Raw genomic sequence first — 21,729 nt, 5'->3', positions numbered from 1 at the left:
GGTTTAGAGGTGGAGGCAGCCAAGGTATCAGTTCTTGACCGCATTAATGAGCTGAACAGCAACATTAGTGTTCTCCAAAGAACCCTGCAGGAGATGGAGACTGATGTCGATTATCTCTACACAGGGTATTACAAGAATATAAGTTCGGCAAGTGGGGATTGTGACTGTATTGCGCTTGGAGCATCGCTGACCCAGTTGCAAGATACTGTAGCTACTGTGAAGGAGACGGTGAATGAAAATAAGCTGGCCCGCGAGCATGAGGCTCAAATGATGTTGGACAGTCAGGCTTGGGTTCCAACCGTGGAAGATCTGAAACTAGGGCTACTAAATGTGCAAAAGTCTCTTGCCTTTGAACAGGAAAAGAGCAGAATGTTAAAGCACAATGTGACTCAACTTCAGGCCTCTCTTTTGGGCAGCCAGCAGGACATCGAAACACTCCAAGAGCATGATAGGGCCAGGGTTGAGAAGATCCAGCAGCTACATAGCATTTTCAACACCTTGCTTCAAGATGCCATTCGTCATTCAGAGGTACTGGAGATTTTGCTTGGGGAAGAGGTGTTGGAGTTCATAGCATGGTCTGTTGAAGAAAAAAGACGTTTCTCTATACCGGAATTGAAGGAAAGCATCAGAGATATGCAAACACAGATCAATGGACACAGTCGCAGCCTAGCCTCAATGCTGAACTCTGGTAGCCCTCAGGTGACGGCAGCAGATGAGCCCTCGGTGGGCGTCGACAGAAGACATGGCCATGAAAGTTTTGACCTGTCCGAGGAGCTGCCGGTTTACTCTGATAACGACTTCTGGACTTTAGAGAAAATGGTTAGAGATCTCGGAGCTGACATTAAACAGCTTGAGGAACACCGTCCTTCTTGCTGTAACGGCACTAAAACTGCTGCCACTGGTGGTGTGGAAGTGAAACTGCAGTCCGAGGTGGATGCTTTGCGTAAGGACCTTGAGAACCATCTTGGAGTTTTTAACAGCATTTTCAGTAATACAGAGGAACTTACTGGCTCTGAGGGGTCTGTGGATTTGAATAAGCTGTCAGCTTTGATGAAGAGAAAGGAAGCGAAACACCAAAACAGGAAACAAAAAAAGAGAGCTGATAACAGAGCTGTTCAAACAGGAGAGCAAGTGAATCACCGCATCAAAAGGGACGCGTCACTGGAATCCGCAGGTAAGGAGATAAAATAAACATACTCTTAAAAATATCTGAAAATTGATTCAACTTTTAGTTAAACCGCAGCCATAATTTAAATGAAACCGAGGAAACAACAATTCAAAATAAAATTGGGGAATTAACATGACCATGAATAGGTTGTGGGAACAAAATATTCATCCTCATGTCACGTGCAGGTTACCATGTTCATTACTATTTTTAAACAAGCATTTATCATTTGTTGTGTATTTAATAACTTCGCAAAAAAAAGGGAATGCTTCAGAGGCCTTGCCTTAATGTTTTCTAAACAAGAATAATGCAGATAATGTGGTTATTTAATGTGCTACATTAAGCATTTAAAATGTTTTTCATGTTGAACCTAAATATTAGTTGAAAATTTTGAGAAGAGCACCCCCCAGTGAGAGTCACCTGCAAGTGCATTATGTCTTTACTTTCCTCACAGCATTCACATTTTAATGCCTTTTCTTTATCATTTGATTTCAAACAGTGCTTCGTCAGCTCCCAGATAGTCCAATTATGTTCCTGGCCAGCACTACAGACGGTGCTAACGGATCTGGCACGGTTCTTTTTGAAAGCGTGACCCTAAATCACGGACAGTTATATTCGTCAAAAACAGGCACATTTCGCGCTCCTACTTCTGGTGCTTACCTTTTTGTGGTGACACTGGACTTTGGTCCAGGCCCGTCTCTGGCTCAATTAAAGAGAGGTGGAGAGGTAGCCGCGTCCTTACGACAGAACCCGAGAAAGTTGGGATCACCTGCAACACGTGTCTGCATCCTACAGATGGAGCAAGGAGAGGAACTCAGTCTAGAGCTGGTGCAGGGAACTATAGAGCGCAACAACCCACGAGAGAACACGTTTGCAGGGCTACTAATGCTGCAGACCACCTGAGAACATGCGAGTAACTAAAGATGCAAAAGGACTGCAAGATGGTAAAAACATGCTTTTTTTTGCACTGCTTAACACAAAATTCTCTTTCGGGATCTGAGCGACAAAAATAGCAGGTAGAAATCGTGAGAGGTTAAGACATTGAGCACCGTTTTCAAAGAGTAAGACTTCTCGATGGAATACGATATCTTGCATTTGGTTTCAGTGTAACATCTACATTCCTAAGCCGCAAAATAGAAAAAAAAAAATTGTACTAAAGTTATTTTTAAAAGTATACATGGACAAATAGTGTACAGAGTATGAGGCCTAAGCTTAAGGCACCCTTTCAAAAGCAAAAAACAATTTTTTTTTTCCAAATTAGACTGGTTGTTTAATATATTACATAGGAAAGAGCTGGGTGATACTACAGTGAGCACACTGAAATATCTACAGACTTATATACAGTAGGGGAAAAACATCTTTTCAACATACTTCATTTGTCAGATTACAGTGAGGAGGTGCATTCTTAGCTTTTGGATGAAGTACAGAAGCAAAAATTCAGTATTTGGGAAAATGCAGGCAAAATTACTAAAAAACAGATTTTTCTGAAATAGCCATGACTCCTTTTTTTTTAATGCAATCAAAAGCTAACTTAACACTTTAAAATCCCTTTTAGCCACAGAAATACATTTGACATGGAGAACCAATTTCACAGATTCAATTTTCATACTTCTTGTATAATAATAAGAGCAACAAATGTATTTTCATATACACCAAATCTAGTGTTTCTCTAGCATACTGTAGTGGATGCTGAAATTATCCACCCTAAAGTGAGATAATGTTTCCTTAGATCTATTATTTATTATCGTTTCATCAAGATGCCCTTTTGGCTTTTCTGGGCATCCTGTTCTGAAAGCATTGTGACAAAGCACCTTAGTCTGGCACATTGTATATTCACACATCCTGTCTTTTAGGTTCCAGATAGTGGTGGAAAAAACTACTGTGAATTGTTCTGTTACTATTACAAATCACACTGGTCTTTTCACTTGGCACTGAGGATAATAATATTAATAATAATAAAAACTTCTAGAACACAACACTGCATTTTCTGAAGAATTAAATCTGCATGGGAGTTCTGTAAACGTGTTATGCAACAATGTGTGTTTTGGATCGTACCAGTTACCAAGACCGTATTTTGGCAGCCCTTACTGAAATATAAATCACTGATGACTAACAGATGTTACAGTCGTACCCTTCACCTTCAGCCTCCTCATTAATATAAACACAATTCATAATATTGGCAAGGACATATATATGGTCAGAATATCACCAAATCCTCTAAAGTCACATTCATAATAATCCGTACCAAAAAACCGGCACCCAGCATCCAAATAACGTGAACTCAGGAATGTATCGACCTATCCCCAAACAAACACTACACTTGAGTTTGGCAACTTTGAAGGGTTGTTGTTCATACTGACTGCAGGAGATCCGAGAAGCCGAATTAAAAGGAGACGTATCGGCAGCTGGTTCACTTGCTTGCACGCTGGGAATGTATTCTATTTTGAGGATGTTAAAAATAGCATGCTTTAAAAACCGCAATCAAAATATGGTTTAATCAACCATTTTGACAAATGAAATCTCATCTACTGAAAAACAGCATGCATCTGTTCTGTGGGGGATGAGAGAAGAACTTCTGTAGAGTTCAATTATGATTTTTCAATGCCACACATCAGATAGTCTACAACAGCTCTTAACTGGACGCGATTATATTGATAGCATATAGTTTTGCTCTGCTGTCAGTTCATCTATTACTATAATATATTACAGATCATACATTAAATCACAGTATGCTTTACAAAGATTCCATGAGAAGTCAACAGCATTTCATCCATATGGCAGGAGGTTTATCCCAGAATATAAAGAAACGTATGCAGAATTACTTGAGAGTATCGTAAGGCAGTGGGGTTTACGTCAATCTTTCCCACTCTACTATTTCAGTCTGTTGAAATAATCCTCTGATCCAAGTTTGCAACGATACAGCTTTCACAGAAAGCAGCAAAGGCACCACCGTCTGATCCAGCAGAGAACGAGAGCTTGCCATGTTTCACAGTTAGTTTTGTTAGATGTCAACATCGCACACACTCTCCTGCTCTGTGAAGGGGACAATGAAGTCAGCGATGAAATAAAAGCCACTCAGATCTTAATGTCTTGAGATTCCACCATTTTTGCTAAAGTCTTCTTGACTCGTAGGATGGTCAGGCGTGATGCGGGGTTGTGTGCCCAGCATTCTGACATCAGCTTTAACATGGCCCTCAAACACTGGGGAGACAAATTCTTATTATTCTTATATAGTAACTAAACCTGTTAACATTCTGCGAATATAATCTCTCAATACACTGCCATCTGCTGGACCACTCACCTCATCACTGTTCCATCTGTTGGACACAGTGGGCCGCAATCCTTTGACACACACAACCTCAAGCATATCTTCATAAGATGGATCTGATGGTACCATCTCATGATATGGTGGCTGATAGTCCTCAACGATACCTTGGAAACAATCATTGGATGAATTCATTAATAACGAATGGTTTAAATTCTGAAAGCATCCACAGCAGGACATTAAAGTTACTTAAAGGTGTAAAGAAACAGAATTGGTGGCAGATCCGAGTAAAAATTATTACAAAGATTACAAACTATCTACCAGTAGTTGATTGGTTCTGAAATTGTAATTTGTTACTTATTAATAGCTAGTAAGGTAGTTGTTAACTTTTTAGGAATGTAGAATATGGACGTGCAGAATATATGCTTTGTAATTACTAATAAACAGGTGATATGTTATTAATAGGTAACCAGTTAATAGTGAGAATTGGTCCCTATAACTAAAATGTCATCAAATATCTCTTAACAGATGCATAAAGCAAAAAAAAAAAAGAAAAAAAAAAGAAAAGATGTGCCAATGTATACCTCCAGTGACACAGCGCCTGGCCATTTCCCATATAACCAGCCCATAACTATAAATGTCTGCCATGATGTAGGCCTGGAAGTGGTTCTTATTCAGAGTCTCGTCCAGGACCTCTGGAGCCATATAGCGTCTGGTGCCCATACGTGTGCTCAGTGGAATGTCCACTTCATTTGTGTCACTGAATCAAACAAACAAGTGTTACTTCTTCAAAATAACTGAACGGACCACTTCAAACTGAACGAAGAGAGGCAAAGCACCTGTTAAATTTGACAGCAAGCCCGAGGTCAGCGATGCAACAGGTGCCGTTTTTCTTGATGAGGATGTTCTTGCTCTTCAAGTCTCTGTGAGCGATGGCAGGTTTCCCCTGCGTGCCGTAGATCTCCGTGTGCAGGTGACACAAGCCACACGCTGCAGAGTAGGCCAGTTTAAGCAGGGCCTGCGTGTCCAGAGTGGTGAACTTCAAATAGTCATACAGAGAGCCGTTCTCGTGGTAGTCTGTGATCAGGTACAGCTGCGTGGAGGCTCCAGTGCCATTAATGTCAGCAGCAATGAAACCTTCAGACAGTTTAAAGAGTTGTGTTACACAGCTGATATACAATAACAAACACCACACATGAACGAGATAATTTCGAATGACATGAAGTGCACCTAGTATGTTCTCGTGTCTCATGAGCACAGTTTGGTAGATCTCGGTCTCTCTGAACCAGCTGGCCTCCTCTCGAGTGAAGAAAACTTTCACTGCTACCTTCTCCCCCCTCCACCGGCCGAGCCATACTTCTCCGTACCTGCCTTTTCCAATAAGACGTACTGTCTGGATCTGCTTGGCGATGGTGCGCTGCACCTATAAAAATGAGCAGGAAGATCAAGAACATAAATTTGCTCCTATAGCTCCTACAAAGATTGTTCAGCCTGCATTTGTGATTTCTCACCAGCAGAGGGAGCCCAGAGCCACTGCCTGAGGTTTGAGACTGGTTGATGAGATCCTTCAGAGAATCTCCTGCTGGGATAAAGGCCTCGTCCTGCTCCAGGTCTCTGTGGTAGCGTTGCCTCTCTGTCTGCCACTTATACCTGAGGACACAGTCAAAACCTTTTTTTTAAAGCTATATCTCAAATCGAAGCTTTTTTTTTTCCTTTTTCCCACAAATATCAGTCGTTTTGACAGATGGCTCAGTAAAACGATTGATTTTTTATAAAGGGCAAACTTCTCCATAGTTAGTAGTCCTGCCTCTACTTGCAGTAAGAGAGGTTTTGTCTTTTGACAACAACAGGCCATGATGTGGGTGGCGTGTGTTCAAAGGTATTATGCAAAAACACAGCAAGCATTGCATTTACAGTTCAATGATGTGGAAAAAAACGGGCACGTCACAAGCAGCCATTACATGTAAGAGCTTTAGTGTGTTTTGTTGGTTCAGTGCCGTGATGATCTCACCTGTAATAACAGATGATAGTGACACAGATGAGGGTGCAGAAGCACACAGTCACTGAAATGAGGAAGGCCAGCCAGTGAGGGTCTGGTGGTTCTGTAAACACATCAAGAGAAAACATGTCTATCGTTAAGGCCTTAGGTTAGCCAGGGCTCAATCAGCAGGCATGGTCGTATTATTATTTTGGCAATTATATTACAATTATTATTTTTTTTAGAAAAAGAAATTATAAACTTTCGAAACAATGCAAATGCCAGTTACTAACGTTTTATGCAATTATTCCAAATAAAATGATCATTTTGAATGGAAAACAATTATTAATTAATACAGAAGCATACCAGTGTCTCGAGGCGGTAACTCTGGCTTTAGGTCTCGATTACAGAAGTCAAACTGGCAGCATTCAATGGTTCGACGTGTCTGTGCAAACTGTGAATCCTGTGAAGAAATCAAATGGGTCAACCTTAGAAAGTCTCATATTTAATAACACAAGGTTTCAAAGCATAAAACACAAGAAACAATGTTCCTTACCTTGCACTGAAAGTGAGAGCCCTCATATTTCATACAGCCTGAGCTTAAGATCACATCTCCATTTTCATCTTCCTCAATTATGGCGAAGCACTGTCCATTGGTCCTGTTATGTTTTAAAGAAAAGTAGTCTGCTTAATTTTTTTTGAATCCCTATAAACAAATCATAAATGTGCAATAATCACTATGGCCTATGACACTTACTCGCAGGTGCTGTTCTTGGCGTCATCAGGACAGTGTCCTGAGCAGTGGCAGCTGAGGAAGCGGGCAGCATCCTCTGGTGCCACAGTAGAGCCGTCCCCGGGCTTTCTGGAGTCTGAGCCAGGCTTCACTCCAGTGCCCTGTAGCACATGGTCAGGATTCTGACCTGCTGTAAGTCATAAGACACTCAACAATCAACGCCAGGTCATGCGAGCAGAGAAACAACATGACCAGTAGTTGTTAATAAAACGATGTCTGTAGTTCCAAAAACTCACACTATTGTTAAAAAAGTTTGGGTCATGGGGAAAAAAAAGAAGGGAAATTAATTTTATTCATCTGAAACCTATGACATTGAAAACCAGAGCAATGATGCAGAAAATTCAGTTTTGCCATTTCAAGTTACAATTTCAAATCTATTAAAATAGACAAAACATTTTTTTAAATTCTAATTTTCTAATTTCAAAATGTTTCTTTTTAATGGAATTTGACCAAATGAATGCAGCCTTGGTGAGCACAAGAGGATTCTTTCAAAAACAAACTAAATAAAAAAAAATCTTACAGAACCCAAACTTTAAACAGCTAATATTACTTTTTTTATTTCCCATCCCTCACTCCTCTGTAAACCTACTCTTACTATCATATGCCTTTCTGTTTCACATCCTCACAACCATTAATTTTTCTTTTTTTCAGTTCAATAAAAGGCCTCCGAGACATGTCACTACTGATCTTACGGTCTTATCATCATGTCACAGTGCATGAGCGTGTATTGCTGTGGCTTTCTGTTGAGCCTGACTCCAATCCAGTCCAGACCTGTCGGTAAAACAGCTAATCACTCACAAAGCAGCAGTTTGAGAGATTGGGCGGCAGGGCGACACGGTGCTCTCTTTATCAGCAGCATTCCATCCTCCGATCCCATTACTAGTCTGTCTTACACAGCCTGCCGTGTGCTGCTGATCTTACAATTAGACTGGACTTTCCTCTTGGACTAATTCTATTAGGACTCAGTGATTAAATAGAGAACTGGGCATGATAAAGGAGCTTCTGTTGCTCTTCGATTCACTGCGCCTACAACGTACATACACTGAAAATGTGATTGATGAGTACATACAACTCAGTACAAACACCAGTACTAACCTAACAAAACAAGTCAGCCTGAAGGAAATGCTATTAGAAATACAATGTCATGAAAAAATATTTTTATAACGTGTAAGCATATCACAAGAGTTTGCTTTGCAACTGTGACAAGTCCTATGGCAAAATGTAATTTTAATACTGAACTAAATGTAATAAGTTCAAATGGATTTTACCATGCTGTGGGTGTTTAAAGAGGTAGCTCATATTTTCTCTTATGCAATATTTAGAAAAACGTGTCGTTTGTTCATACTATTAAAGTCAGTGGGATCTAGTGTTGTTTCTGGTTTAAAAACGACATGAAGGTTATTAAAAGATTTCATTTATGGGTTAAATATCCATTTAACATTCCACATATTGTATTATGTAATGAGGGGCATTAGACAAATTGTTACAGTCATTACTGTTGTTTATATAACAACTAGTTGCAGATTCTGAACAATTTTATCATATTTACGGAAACAAAAACAGCATTAAATCTGGATGGTATGGAAAGAAGAATTTGTGGTCTCCAACTCATTATGGGAGTCAAAAACAAAATGCCAGAAAGCTAGAACATTAACAAAACCGTTGATCACAACACAAACAAGACTGCTCAAGAAACACCCTGAGAAAACAGAGCTGATGGAGGCAGTGCAGTTAAATGTCCAGATAACGCCCGTGAAACTGTGAGATGCTGCCTTTGATACGCTCAGTCTATCAGAACGATTCTAGACCGCAAACTAAATGACGCACTCAGCCTCTCAAGTGCTCTCGTTCAGGGTGTGGACAGACTCCATATCTTTCTTAAGTGGATCAAACACACCGTCTAATGTTGCTTTACTAAACTATAAAAATCTACTCTTAAAGAGAATTACACTGTCTAGACTTAATCTCATTCAACTGCTCGCAAGGGATTTCAATGAGCTCATTTTAGTAATCGAGCTACTCATAAAGCAAATGTAAGAGGTTGTGTGGCTTTAAGCCCATGCAGGCCAAAGCCCAGCTCATACGGTGCGATTTTAGTAACGATTTGGGGGTCTAAAACTAATTTCGAAAATCAAAATAATCCTTGACTAAAATCTGTAGTCTTTGACCGTTAGTTTGACATGTTCAAACTTTATTCACAGTCCTGCAGTGTGACATCTTCCACAACAAACAAACTTCGTATTTTAAGACAAGCCACCATCAGCATTTATGCCAAAGATTTATTTTTTTATGCCATAAACTCTTGCGCTTTCATTCTCCACTCACAAAATTCATCTGATATGTTGCCTTTGCTATGACAATCACCGGCTGCACCATTTTTATGCGGGTGTGTTGCTGCTTATAATACTCTTCTTAAATATGCAGGTTTTGCCGTTCATACACTTTTCATGATAACCAACATTTCATCCCGCAGTCACTTAATCATGTGTGGGCTGATGTAAAACTTTTTTTAAGAATTTTTTTTATACGTTTTGACTATCATACAGTCTGACATTAATAATAACTGAGATCCCACAATGTGACATGATCATCATGTTCGTACAGTCTGTACAATCTTTTAAAAAAATCGCACAGTGTCAGCCCGGTTTAGGGGAGAGTTCCCTTTATGATGACAGATCCTGAAACACAGGGCTAGGATGGAAATTTTGCATAAGGAGAAGGCTGGACAAGGATCAAATGGGCAAAACCCCAAAGAGAAACCCATGGATCCCTCTCCATCACTCTTTATTTCTCTTCTCCATTCTCTCGACTCTGGGTGAGTTCTTGAGAAATGTCTTTGGGATTGAAGCATCTTAAATCTGGTTTTCACTGTAACTTCACAAAAATGTGCAACTTACAACAATGTTAGGATTTCAAAACTCTTCAAAATAGCTGGGCAAAGAATCTGTGCCCACTGCTGGCCTTTGACTGGTTGTGGGCGATGACTGATGTGTCAGAGGGGCCCATTAGAGCCTCCACATTCACATGTGTGCCTAATTTTGCCGCCAGTTACAGTGGAGTCTGAGGTCTGGCAGATCATCCCCCTATAATGAGACTCTCCAGTAGATACACACCATTACCCTCGCTTGCTCACTTGAGAAAAAGAGCAAAAGGAAAGGAGGGCAAAAGAAGAAAATCAAAAATAGATTTCAGTCTACAGCAAAGCTGAACTACACTGTTTCCCTTCACAGCAATGCATTGATCCATTGACTACATCCCACTTCACAATCCTCTTGAAATTGTACTTGGAAGAGAATTGTGAATTAAATATAGCTGAATTAAGTCGGTATACTGAAATAAATTGTCTCTGTCATTTATAGGGCAATTTTGAATGCATTTTATTGTTTGTTCACCTCACCAAATTAATTGCCTGCCAGCATTTAAAACACTATTTCTTCTCCCCTAGGAGAAGTGCTAACCTCATTCACTATTCAGTCCAGGTACAAGTGTACAATTGCTTGGGAAAAAAAGCACTTTGCACTATCGGAGGCAACTGAGGGTTTTCAGTCGCCAATGTCACCTCTCTACTTCTTTAAGATTATGTTTCAGAGGTGCAGACACCTGCCTGAAATTACATCTCAGGGGTGCATCTGATGAGCAAGGTAAAAAAGATGTACTATAGAGGTATTTAACTAGCCGTTACACAACTGTAACACAGAGAAACAACAGCGCATTGAGAAGTCAAATGCCCTCGTCTTCATGCTGCGTCTCTGGTTTCAACCATCTCCTACTTTTCTGCTGCATCTGTACAAAAATACACTGACAAGGACATTAGACTGATGTTTGATATAATATGAACTCTAAAGGAAAACTGAGCCGTTTGAAAATCTGACTACTCTGCATGTTATGAGACCACTTTTCTTTCTCTCAACTAACTGATCAGAAGCAAATAAAGACTAAGCTTTTAAAAAAAAAAAAAAAAAAACAGTTTATCTGCAGTGGCGTGTTTTAAATATTGAAGTGTGGACTAAATATGCTTGATAAAAAACTTCTCAAAACACAATTTGATTATTCGAAAATGTATTTGAATTAAAAAAAAAAAAAAAAGTATAGTCAGTATGGAACAGAAAGCATGCAAGCCTCTTTTAACATCTAAAATCTACTAAATAGGAGCTTAAATCTGAAGATCAACAGCACAAGAAGGCCCAAGTATTTCCGGACAACACAGTGTGTTTGGAATAGGTCTTACCAAATAGCAATTGTGAAGTGCCATAGAGGAAATGGTTAATGTGCTAAAAAAGGAAGAGAGAGCGGCAACAATCACTTCAACAGCTTCCTTTAGTGGGGGGCCTCTGAGAGGCTCATGGTTCAGGAGTGAGTCACGACAGGAAAGATGTCTTTTGAACTCCCTGGCATGAGTAAACACACCTCAGAGATATCAGAGGGTGTTCTAACCCAGAACACAAAGTATTGTTTTACGCAGAAGTTCAGAGTTAAAGTGTATTAACAAACAATCTGAGCGAAAATATAAAGCAGTAGGCTTTTCAACTCAAATTGTTTTTTTCTGTGCACTAAAACTGCTTTCTGAGTAATCGGCTGTTTGCCTTCACAGCTCATTGATTGTCCACAGGCAACCATCAGTTTGTCTCAGGGAGGGCGTTTTTATTAAACAAAGGTATCAGTTTTCTTTGACATCAGTAAACATCACTTTATTAAGCATATGGAAACGTTCAGACAGGCACATATGATTCCTGCCCTGGTGTACTGATGTACTGCAATCACATCAAAGCAGCCAAAAAAACAAAACAAATAGAAACATAGAGAAACTCAAAACAACCAGTTAGTCTCAGCTTTAAACTTGTACCTTCAAGATTTTACCCTAAAAACCGAACTTTAAAAATCACTTTCATTGCATCATGTTCTTTTCAGATTAAGAGCTTCGCAGCAATGCATTCTTATTTTTTTTGTAAAATAAAGTCCCATCTGTGTAATTAAATTACCTGTGGCACGAGACCATAGTCACAGCCATTCTTTGTGATATAGCATGATAATTTCGATAACTACTACATTACTACACAACAACAATATGCTTCTCAATTTCTTAAAGAGTCTGTGCATTTGATAAACTCTCCATTCAGAATTAAAGACTGAAAGGCTTTTGAGGAGACCTCTCACAGTAGCTCTGGAGATCATATTTGTGTCAAGTGTTTATTTATAACAATTCTCAGAGCAGAGACTGCATAAGGCTTGACAAACACTTTTGAATGCCACTTGCATGACTGAGACTGTGCTTGGTTTATGTGAAGAGCATGAATAGAAGAAAGCTGTTGTAAATGAAAGATGAAGACAAGGACACAAAACAGCCTTACCTCCAGCACAGAGCCTCAGAAGCAAGCAGACTTCAGCCAAAACCACAGTGACATACAAAAGCTTTGCCATCTTCAAACAGCGTCGTCGTAACCTTTGGGTTAGGGATGAGATCAGTGATGACGGCTGCTTATGCTTCTGAAGTCCCAGTAAAAACTAACTGAAGAGATTATTGCTGAAGAGAGAAGGAGAGGAAGAGCTGGGTGATGATGATGGCACTAGAAACTCAGAGATCCCTCCTTAAGGGGTCCACGGCACTAAAATAATAAAAGAAACAAAGAATATGTGATGAGCAGATCTTATGTGTCTCAATGCATCTTTTTAGACACATGTCTACAAACACAAAAAAGCCTAAAATCATCTATGGCTTAATAATTACTCAATATTGCAAAAAAAAAAAAAAAAAAGACTTTATTAGGCAGTCCTGTCATTTTTCTTGGTAGCAGTGAACATCATTGCCCCCTTGTTTTTTCTGGGCTTGACCCCTCAACCCGTCAGGCCGGCGCTGCTCTTGAATGCTGAACCATGCCCAAATAATTTGATGAAGGATGTTCTGCAATTACCCCGTTGGCCCCTTCCAGCGTTAATAACGTGATGTGTCTGTTCCCTTGTAGGCCTGTGCGTCTCGTTGCAATTAGTGGCCCTGAGCAAAGTCTGTCCTGAGGGGAGGACAAATTAGTGGCGGAGTGGGCCGGTGTCTGTCACTTCTGATTTGCCCAAGGGGGACAAAGAGCCCCGACCTGTGCCCCACTTTCACACATCCCTGACCGGATAACAAGGGAACAAAGCTAGCCTCCGCAAAGCAAGGGGACAAGATAGCTGTGTAGGCACCTACTCACAGAGAAGAGACTGAGGCTCGTTTTGAGGTCTGCTGCAAAGATGATGCCACACAACTTACCAAGTGGCATCACTTTCAAACACATTACCAAAACAAAAATAATAATAAAAAACAGACCTATGTTAAAAATAAGCATGCACAGATATGCCCTATTAAAAGGATACTCGGAATATAACAGTTTGTCTTTCGCTTTAGAGCTAAATATAGAGCTAAAACCCCACAACATTCAAGATTGAAAGAGTGTGAAGAGAAGAAACACTGATCAGGAGAATGTTTATAAGTATCAGTCATCACTTTTAAAAGACCCAGTCTTCAGAGTCACATGATCCTTTAGAAACTGTTGTAATATGTTGATTTGGTACTCCATGTTTATCCATGTTGAAAACAGTGATGTTTTCAGGATTCTTAAATGGATGGAAAGTTCAAAATATCATCCTATACACCAAAGAAAATTAAAGCAATTACTCACATTCTGCAAGTAAAATCAACTTTTATTCAGATGTTTTATACATAACTGAACAAGTTGGGTCATGTCATGACTTGGAGACAAAACTTGTATCCACACACACAAAGTTTGGAGAGAAAGACACCCCTGAAAACAGCTTACTACACTTCTAATATTAGACAGATTAAATCTACTGCTAAATCTTGGAGACTTTAAAATAAAACACTGTCTTGAATAGTCATGTATCACTATTATTGCTTTACAAGTATCACAGATCTTAAAAACCAATATAAATGGCACACTATGTTTTAGTGTTTCATCAGACACTCCTGGAGCTTTGCCCTCTGAAAGGCTTTGATGGCGCCATAAATTTATGTTAGGAGGCTGAATGAATAGGGGTATTGTATGGGGATGTGTAACTATGGTGCACCTTTCGAGTCAACCTTAAGACCTGGCTAAGCTTCATTTTCTGCATTCCGCTCCATTTTGTGCACAACTTTCAAAATGTATCGGATGGGAGCAGATAGATCAGTTTGGCACTCCTCTGTCTCAACATTTCACCTTGCATGTACGCTGTTGTACATGTACCATCCACACTGATATAAAAATTATAACACACAGTGCATGGGATGCAGTCAACCCAAGTATACTTTAGGCTCAATCCCAGAGGAGGGAGTCATATCTGACCTTTCTAATGTGCATGACATAATTAGAGAGTTCCCTCAGGTCAACAACCCAACATAAGCGACAGTCCACAACAACATACACAAGTTTCGTTGGGGGGTTACAACTAGAAGAAAAGCCAATGTTTGATCATTTTACAAAATAGACATCTGTAAAATAAATCTCACACTGCCTTTCTTATCACTTCTTACTACAGCCTGCATGACCAGCAGAGTGGTCTGGTGTTTGTCTCGCCCTCGCCCCCGCTCTCTTGGCCTGCTTTGGCCCGGGTCTCTGGTCCCTCCTGGGGCCCCTCCTTACAGCAGGGCTCCCAGTACTGGAGGCTGCCTTCCCTCAGTGTCGGCGCTATGCCCGACATGCCTTTCAAGGCCTGCTAGACTGCAGGGCAGACTTTCTGGCTCCGCTGCCATTGTTTGCTTGGCTGCTTTGCGCCTCATCCCAGGAAAGGATTAGCATAAGAATACTTAGGCACATTGAGATGTGCCCCACGACCAACTCTCTCTCTTCTATCATCATCTCTTCTTCTCATCCTCCCTGAAGTCCCACATCTATTCCTGACACAACACCAATCACTGTCAAGCAGCTGCATCGCAAAGAGTCAGTCAAGCAGAGACTTTAAAGGTAGCACAAGACTGGTGACACAGCAGTGGATCGCAGGAGAAGAACAAAAGTTAATCTGTGGAGCACTTGGGTGCAACATGAGCTCCTTTGGCCAGATTCCTCTGGAGGGGTAATGGGTTGAGACACCATTCCTAGAACAAAGCCCTTAAAATTTGAGCACATTTTGGCTGAGAAGTTAAGAAACTCAGCTTGACAGAATAAAATCAGAACAGCTCATCTGTGAAACACGAAACAAATCTCACTAAATAAGCCGATTTGACCGCTGTGCTTTATAACTGGACTAATTACCCCAAAATGGTTTTAAAGTGCAGACTGCTTGATTTGTCATTACTTTAACAGTTACTTAAAAAAAAAAAAAAAAACTTGGTAAGGCTTTAGAATTGGGAGCACTCGCTCACTACTAACCAACACTCTTCCCTTTATACATTTTTAATTTGTTGCCTAATTTTAGACAAGCTCTTGCTTGTTTTATTTTAAAAACATCTAAACCTCTTATGGTGCAAAAATCTGCATAAATATGAAAAAATGTAATTTTATCAGAATTACTGATGGTATTTATCATTACAGCATCATATTATTTTGATATTCTTTTGTCGAGTAGTCAGTAGGAAATGGAATTTGTGTTTTCCTTCCTATTATAATGTAAATGGGATTGTCTCAGGTAGAAAATTGTTTAGATAAAAAAAAAATGCATTCATTAATCATTTATAAAGATCTTGATTTTATGGTGACTTAATAAATCGATCACTTCCTCAAAAGACTGTATTATTATATTTCTCTGCATTTAAACTCTCCTAGGAAATTATAGAGAAACGAATATGGAGATGGAAAAAGTCTACAAATTTCCTGAAATTACTGAAGCAGCAGAGGTTTATTGCACATTTATTTTCCATCACCTGCCTCACACAAAGGGTCTAAGCATTTGGTTGTGCTGGGAGTCCAATGCAGAGATCTACCGTAATAGTCACTTATGATGACCCTGCACTGAGATACCCTTTACTTCAAGAGACTTTGCTAGGCACATTTTTCAATAGATTTTAAGAGAAAATTCCTTTCCGAATATTTTACAGCTTAGCATCTGCTGACAATAATGGCTTGTTTCCGCTGAGTGGTACGGTTCAACAGAGTTGAACAGAGTACGGTATGCATTTATGTCTGTTTCTATTGTAAATGGTACCAAAATAGCGAACCGTACCATATCTCTTTTTAGGTACCCTTCCGTAATAGTTAACAGTAATAGTAATTTTACTGTCATTGTGTCATGAAGGTGAGAATGTGGTTCTTAAAAACTCAAATCTGTGGTTTATTTATAAAGATAGCGCCTATTTGATAATTTACTATGCGATTGCTCTCCCTCCGACATCTGCTGCTGGCTCTGACGTCTCTGTAGTGATTAAACATGAAATACAATTTGTTTTGGGTAACATTATATTTAACAGTTATTCATGGTCTTATGCATCTGTTATTTGTTGCAGGTTATACAGTAATTTTTAACGTTATATATTTATTTTGCACTAGACCATAGTACAGCACTGACTTTGTTTGCTGTTTGTTTTTCTTTATTTCCTCTTAAGCCTCTTATACTTTTGTAACGACTTATTTTGGTATTCTGGATAATATTGTACATTAAAACTGACAAAAAAGGCAGAGCTATGCTTATTGTCGATCACTTATCACGTTCTCTCATACACCACACCTATCAAGCAAGGGTACCGATGGCAGTGGAAACGAAAGCTGGATTAGGGTGTTCTGTAATGAATCATACTGTACCATTCAGTGGAAACGAGCCATGTCTGCACCTGAGGTGTGAGAGAAACTGGGTAGGGCTCTTGCCTTGGAAAACCACCACACATGGATGAACTTTGACATGTACATTTAAAAAAAAAAAAAAAAAAATGAATTCCCAGATCTAAACATGTGGAAACCATTTGTTGCAGTCTGGCCATCTCTGATGTAGGGAGCATTTTTATCTACTGTGGTCATGTAATCACCACATGAAACACTTCTTGGTTGCGTTCGACTGCAGGGGAAGTCAGAAAAAGTGGCAGTTTTTTTTTAGCAGAGGTTTCCTTACCGTACAGAAAGATCCATTGCTGTGCAGCGTGTTGGCATAGTGTTTGGTAAGCATGGAGGCTGGCTACAGGTGTCATTCGGATCCAGGTGGCTGAATGTCCAAATGGCATTTGGATTCTAGCATAGTACCACAAAACTCTGTAAAATGTAGAGGAGAATATTATTATGCAGTAAAATGTGTTACTTTTTTATGATTTTGTTTTTGCTATTAAAGTTTACTAAACTCAACAAATGGTATGGTAATGGAGTTCATAAACGCTAAATATTTGACTGCATCTTTAAATCAATAAAATCACATGAGAACCCAGTTAATAGTTGCAACCAAATCACCCTCACTATTTTTATTATCCATTTTTTTATATATATATATATATATATATATATATATATATATATATATATATATATATATATATATATATATATATATATATATATATTATTACATTTATTTTATTATCCAGTCTGCCTAACATACAGTAACACACTCTAGAAGAAAGAACAAGTGAAAAGATATTTGTTTGTCAAATATGGTAGTTCTATCCATGTTAGCATCTCATAGTTCAGAAATCGGTGAAATTAACTTCACACTTAAAAGTGCATCATGTTGAACTTGGTATCACAGAGTGACCTACAGCATAACTTAAGTGAAAAGATGAAGGAGATGGAGGAGAGCAGCTGTTTTACTTCCAGTGCATAATTTAGATTTTTTTTGTTTAGATATTCTAAATCGCAAACACAAAAGTCAAGCAGTATTAAGATATGAGAAACAGACAGTACTAACAGAAGGTGAGTGACATTTAGATTCAAAGACTACTACTACTACTAATAATAATAATCATAATAACAATAATAAAACTTAATATTATTTCTTGAACATTCTTAAATTTGACCATGTGATTAAAATGTTTTCATTAGAAGTATAGCTACTTAAAAAAAAAGTTTGTGGCAATTTAGAAATTAATTTAGTGACTGTATTGAAGCTTTATTTTGAACAAACTATTTTTTGTTTGTTTTGCACAGTCTACATTTCTATTTGTATTTATAGCCAAAATTGCACACTGTGTAAAGAAAAGTTGGCAGGATGTGAACATGCTGAAGAAACAGAAAGGTGTTCATCTGACGGCGTGTACAAATATTTAAGTTTTTTGGTTACTCGGTTTGGTTAGTTTACCCAAAAATTTCAATTTGCTGAAAACTTACTCAAGCTTTCCAAGAAATAAATCTAATAATAAAAGAATTAAAAAATAAAAGAGTTTTTTTCATTGAAGAAAGCATTGTCAGGATTTTTATGGTTTTATCAACCGTTCCTTTAACATTAGCCTTTTAAAGCAAAACAAAGAGACAATATCAGAAGCTTATATCTAAAGCCTGCCACCAAGTGGAATTACACTAGTTGCTGTACAAATAGAAAAGTGCTTGAATAAGCAAGGCCTGGTGTGTCAAAGGCATTCCCAGCATTACAACTCATCACAAGATGTTCATTACATGCCATTAAAAATAAAATAAAATACAGGCACGTGTAATTCATTTATCTGGGTCTCCGCCACCAAATGAAATTCTCAAAATAAAATGGTAAACAAGCATTGTGACTCATTACAAGACCAGACAGAAATCGTTTTGGTTGTCTTTGCACTAACCCAACCCATCACTGAATTCACCCTATCCGGTGCCACTCTAAATAATTTACTCCGATAGCCAAGTGTATTTAAAGCAGATCAATACCATTAAAGGACAGCTGGGGCATACTGAATAAACAGAGACCACTCTCCAGCACTGCATCGGCCTCCCACTGCATAGCTTCATCCAATCTATCTTTATCTGATCTGCCATCACACTAACCAACAGTGGCGTAGAAAGAGTTAAAGAAATCAATGGCTCTCCCTCTCCTTCCTACCGTCCACCGGCAGCACAAGCACAGAGGACTCCTCAGCCTACAGTGAGTGTTAAAGAAACGTCTGTTCAATAAAAGCTCGGTAGCGTGTATCAAATGGCCGCGCTCATCTAGGATTCGTTTTCCACCTTTTAGATTGGAATGATACGACTAAACGGTGGGGGTGATACATCAGCACCTTTACGATGAGATGGGCGATACATTCGGGGCCAGGTCTGAGGTGGCCGTGTGTGTTTTTCCCTCTTGCTTAGCCATCCTGTCTCCAGAGCGAGTCAGCGAGGGTGGGGGGCTGACTTTAGACGGCGCAGCAGCCTGAGGAACGCAGGCAGGGATGTGAAACCCGATCTACACTGCCTCTTAACCCTCCCGTCCCCGCACCCCCCCTCTTCCCCTCCAGCCTCCCCGCGCTGCCACCTCGCCACAGACTCCCACTGCAATCCGATCCCTCGCACTGTGGCTGAGATTGAAACACACTCCTAGAGGGCTCCAGGGCAACCCAATCTGGGCCTGGCTGATATTTTAAAAAACAGATAGAAGGGGAAAAACATCTGCGTTTATTGCGGTACGCTATTGCGGCCTTTTAAGAAATTAAGTCATCGATCTTCACGCGTTATCTGTAGATCTGAGTCAAACTGAACGCGTCAATAAGATGTAAAACAGGCATTTTGAAATTGTAAGGGGTTCGAAGAGATTGCTAGGGGTCCGTGGAGCTGTTTAAAGAAAAGCAGTGCACAATTTAAAACGCATCTATAATCGAATAAATAATTAATAAAATACCTGATCATAAAAAACGAATTGAAATAAATAATATTACTGATGAACTCAATAGGAATATTTTTTTCCTACAGAGAAAGAGAAAGAGAGAGAGAGAGAGAAAGAGAGAGAGAGAGAGATTTATAAACCTGGGTGTTTATACAAAAACAATTGAAATGCCTTTTAGGATTGAAAACCCCAACACTAAACCATCTATTGACTTTGGGGTAAAAAGCACATGACCATCACATCTGCATAACAAATGATCAGTAATTAACATTCAACATAGTAAAACAAATAATTGCTCTAACAGTTACTGTAAACACACCGTCACATACTAACCGACAAATAACAGGACATACAAGATGTCACCGTTTTGCCTTTATTAACATAACAGATCACTCAGAAAAGTTTGCTTATCCTTAACCATTTGTCACGTCATTCCAAACCAAACCTGTAAGATGAACGGAAAGGATTATTCCGTATAGTACTGTATAGGGAAAAAACTACTGTAAACACAAATGTTGATTTTGCTCCCTGATACTCCAGCTAACACCTCCAAAAACTTACAGGGTGAGTAAATGATGACAGAATTTAGAGATCCTGCATCAATCTAGGGAATGCACAGATGTCTGGCATGTATACGCTATGAGCCCTTAGCTTTAATTTTCTAAAATAAATCCATTTTCCTCAGATGAAGCCTCTCTCCTCCAGGCCTCTCGAAGCAGACTATTTCACAGGCAGTGTTGCCATCTGTTTTTTGACCTCCTTGAAAAGGTAAAGGAGCTGAGCAGAGACCCCCTTCCCCCCAGAACCCATAAATTAAAAGCAGCTTTTGTATTGAGCGGGCTAAAAGCATGGCCAAAAGGAGGACTAAAATCTGGAAAGCAGAAAAAAAAATTATCGTCATTTATTACTTTTCCACAAACCTACGCATAAAAATGAAATAACACAGCTTTTTGCGTTGACAGTACGTGAGCAAAACAGCCTGAAGTTAAAAACAACCCATGAAAAGTATATATAATGCAAAATATATATAAGCACGATAATGTGCGGCGAAAAGAAACAAAAACGAAAACAGAGATCATTAAATATTGAAAAGAATCACACAGCTGTCAGATTATAAGGGAAGTTGTTGCTAGCATTACGTGACTGTCGCGTTAATAACTTTTTACTCGGACTTCTACAAACCGTGGCATTTTCTTTAAAACTGACAAATGTTATTTTAAACGTTTGACAAAACGTAGATTACAAAGTTGCTTTAAATCAAGACGACCCTGATTGGAGTTGTGGAAGTCAATTTAAACGTATTTTGACTGGCTAACGGAGATAGCACGCTAGCTATCACACAACTCGCTCGACTCCCGAGCAAAATCTTCTGACAAAATCGTGTAATAAACGCGTCAACGCGTGTCGTTTTTTCTCTTTAAGCCTCGCACGTTTGTTCACTGCGCAGTAAAAATAATATAACGCCCCGCAGCAGCCGCTTTTCCCTTTGTAGCGCGCTTGAAACATTACGTGGAAAATGGAAATTCGGCGAAACAAACTTTCGCGAGGCGAGCGTTTAGCATAGCCAAGCTAACGCTTTCCAATTCACTCACCGAGAAGATTCGTCAGGAAACCGTATTTCCGTTAACTCCGTCAATTTATCGCGCTCTCCAGTAACTCGGAGGGTCCGTTTGCAGTTGCGTTCGCGGTGGACTCTGGTTGAGGTCTGTTAAGGGTCTGGCGCTGACCATCGCAGAAGAGCGTCCTGTACTTACTACACTACACGGACTGCGAGTCGCGAGCGCTGATACCGACTCCCCGGCGCCCCCTGCCGAGGAACGCGAGACATTCAACAAACGAACACGGTTCAACGCTAATAAAGTCAT

The 21,729-nt window shown here is 39.5% G+C and overlaps 2 protein-coding genes across 4 annotated transcripts in view; one reads left to right on the top strand and one right to left on the bottom strand.

Moving 5' to 3' along the window:
- The window catches only part of mmrn2a (multimerin 2a), a 25,614-nt gene extending 22,473 nt beyond the window's left edge, over window positions 1–3,141 (top strand). The window contains exons 9-10 of the mRNA XM_043255406.1: window positions 1–1,174; window positions 1,665–3,141. The exon at window positions 1–1,174 is cut by the window's left edge and continues 318 nt beyond it. Of these exons, the coding sequence (XP_043111341.1) occupies window positions 1–1,174; window positions 1,665–2,068 (1,578 nt within the window). The 3' untranslated portion in view covers window positions 2,069–3,141. The remainder of the gene's footprint in view (window positions 1,175–1,664) is intronic.
- bmpr1aa (bone morphogenetic protein receptor, type IAa) lies at window positions 2,408–21,729 on the bottom strand. Of its 3 annotated transcripts, XM_043255409.1 has the most exons (13): window positions 21,457–21,697; window positions 17,210–17,346; window positions 12,550–12,804; window positions 7,166–7,331; window positions 6,965–7,067; window positions 6,775–6,871; window positions 6,442–6,532; window positions 5,942–6,080; window positions 5,661–5,853; window positions 5,270–5,567; window positions 5,015–5,190; window positions 4,467–4,597; window positions 2,408–4,366 (listed from the first exon to the last, which is right to left on the bottom strand). In XM_043255409.1, the coding sequence occupies exons 3-13, from the start codon at window positions 12,617–12,619 to the stop codon at window positions 4,241–4,243; spliced, it is 1,590 nt and encodes a 529-aa protein (XP_043111344.1). In that variant the 5' UTR covers window positions 12,620–12,804; window positions 17,210–17,346; window positions 21,457–21,697; the 3' UTR covers window positions 2,408–4,240. The 3 variants fall into 3 exon arrangements, with proteins under 3 accessions (XP_043111344.1, XP_043111342.1, XP_043111343.1); XM_043255407.1 differs by having other exon boundaries at window positions 5,270–5,853; window positions 21,457–21,729; XM_043255408.1 differs by having other exon boundaries at window positions 5,270–5,853; window positions 12,550–12,722; window positions 21,457–21,729.

The sequence above is a fragment of the Puntigrus tetrazona genome, chromosome 13 (assembly GCF_018831695.1).
Source record: "Puntigrus tetrazona isolate hp1 chromosome 13, ASM1883169v1, whole genome shotgun sequence".
In the NCBI taxonomy this organism is placed as follows: Eukaryota; Metazoa; Chordata; class Actinopteri; order Cypriniformes; family Cyprinidae; genus Puntigrus; species Puntigrus tetrazona.
Note: the sequence above shows the minus strand (reverse complement) of the source record. Positions and strands in the feature narration are given on the sequence as shown.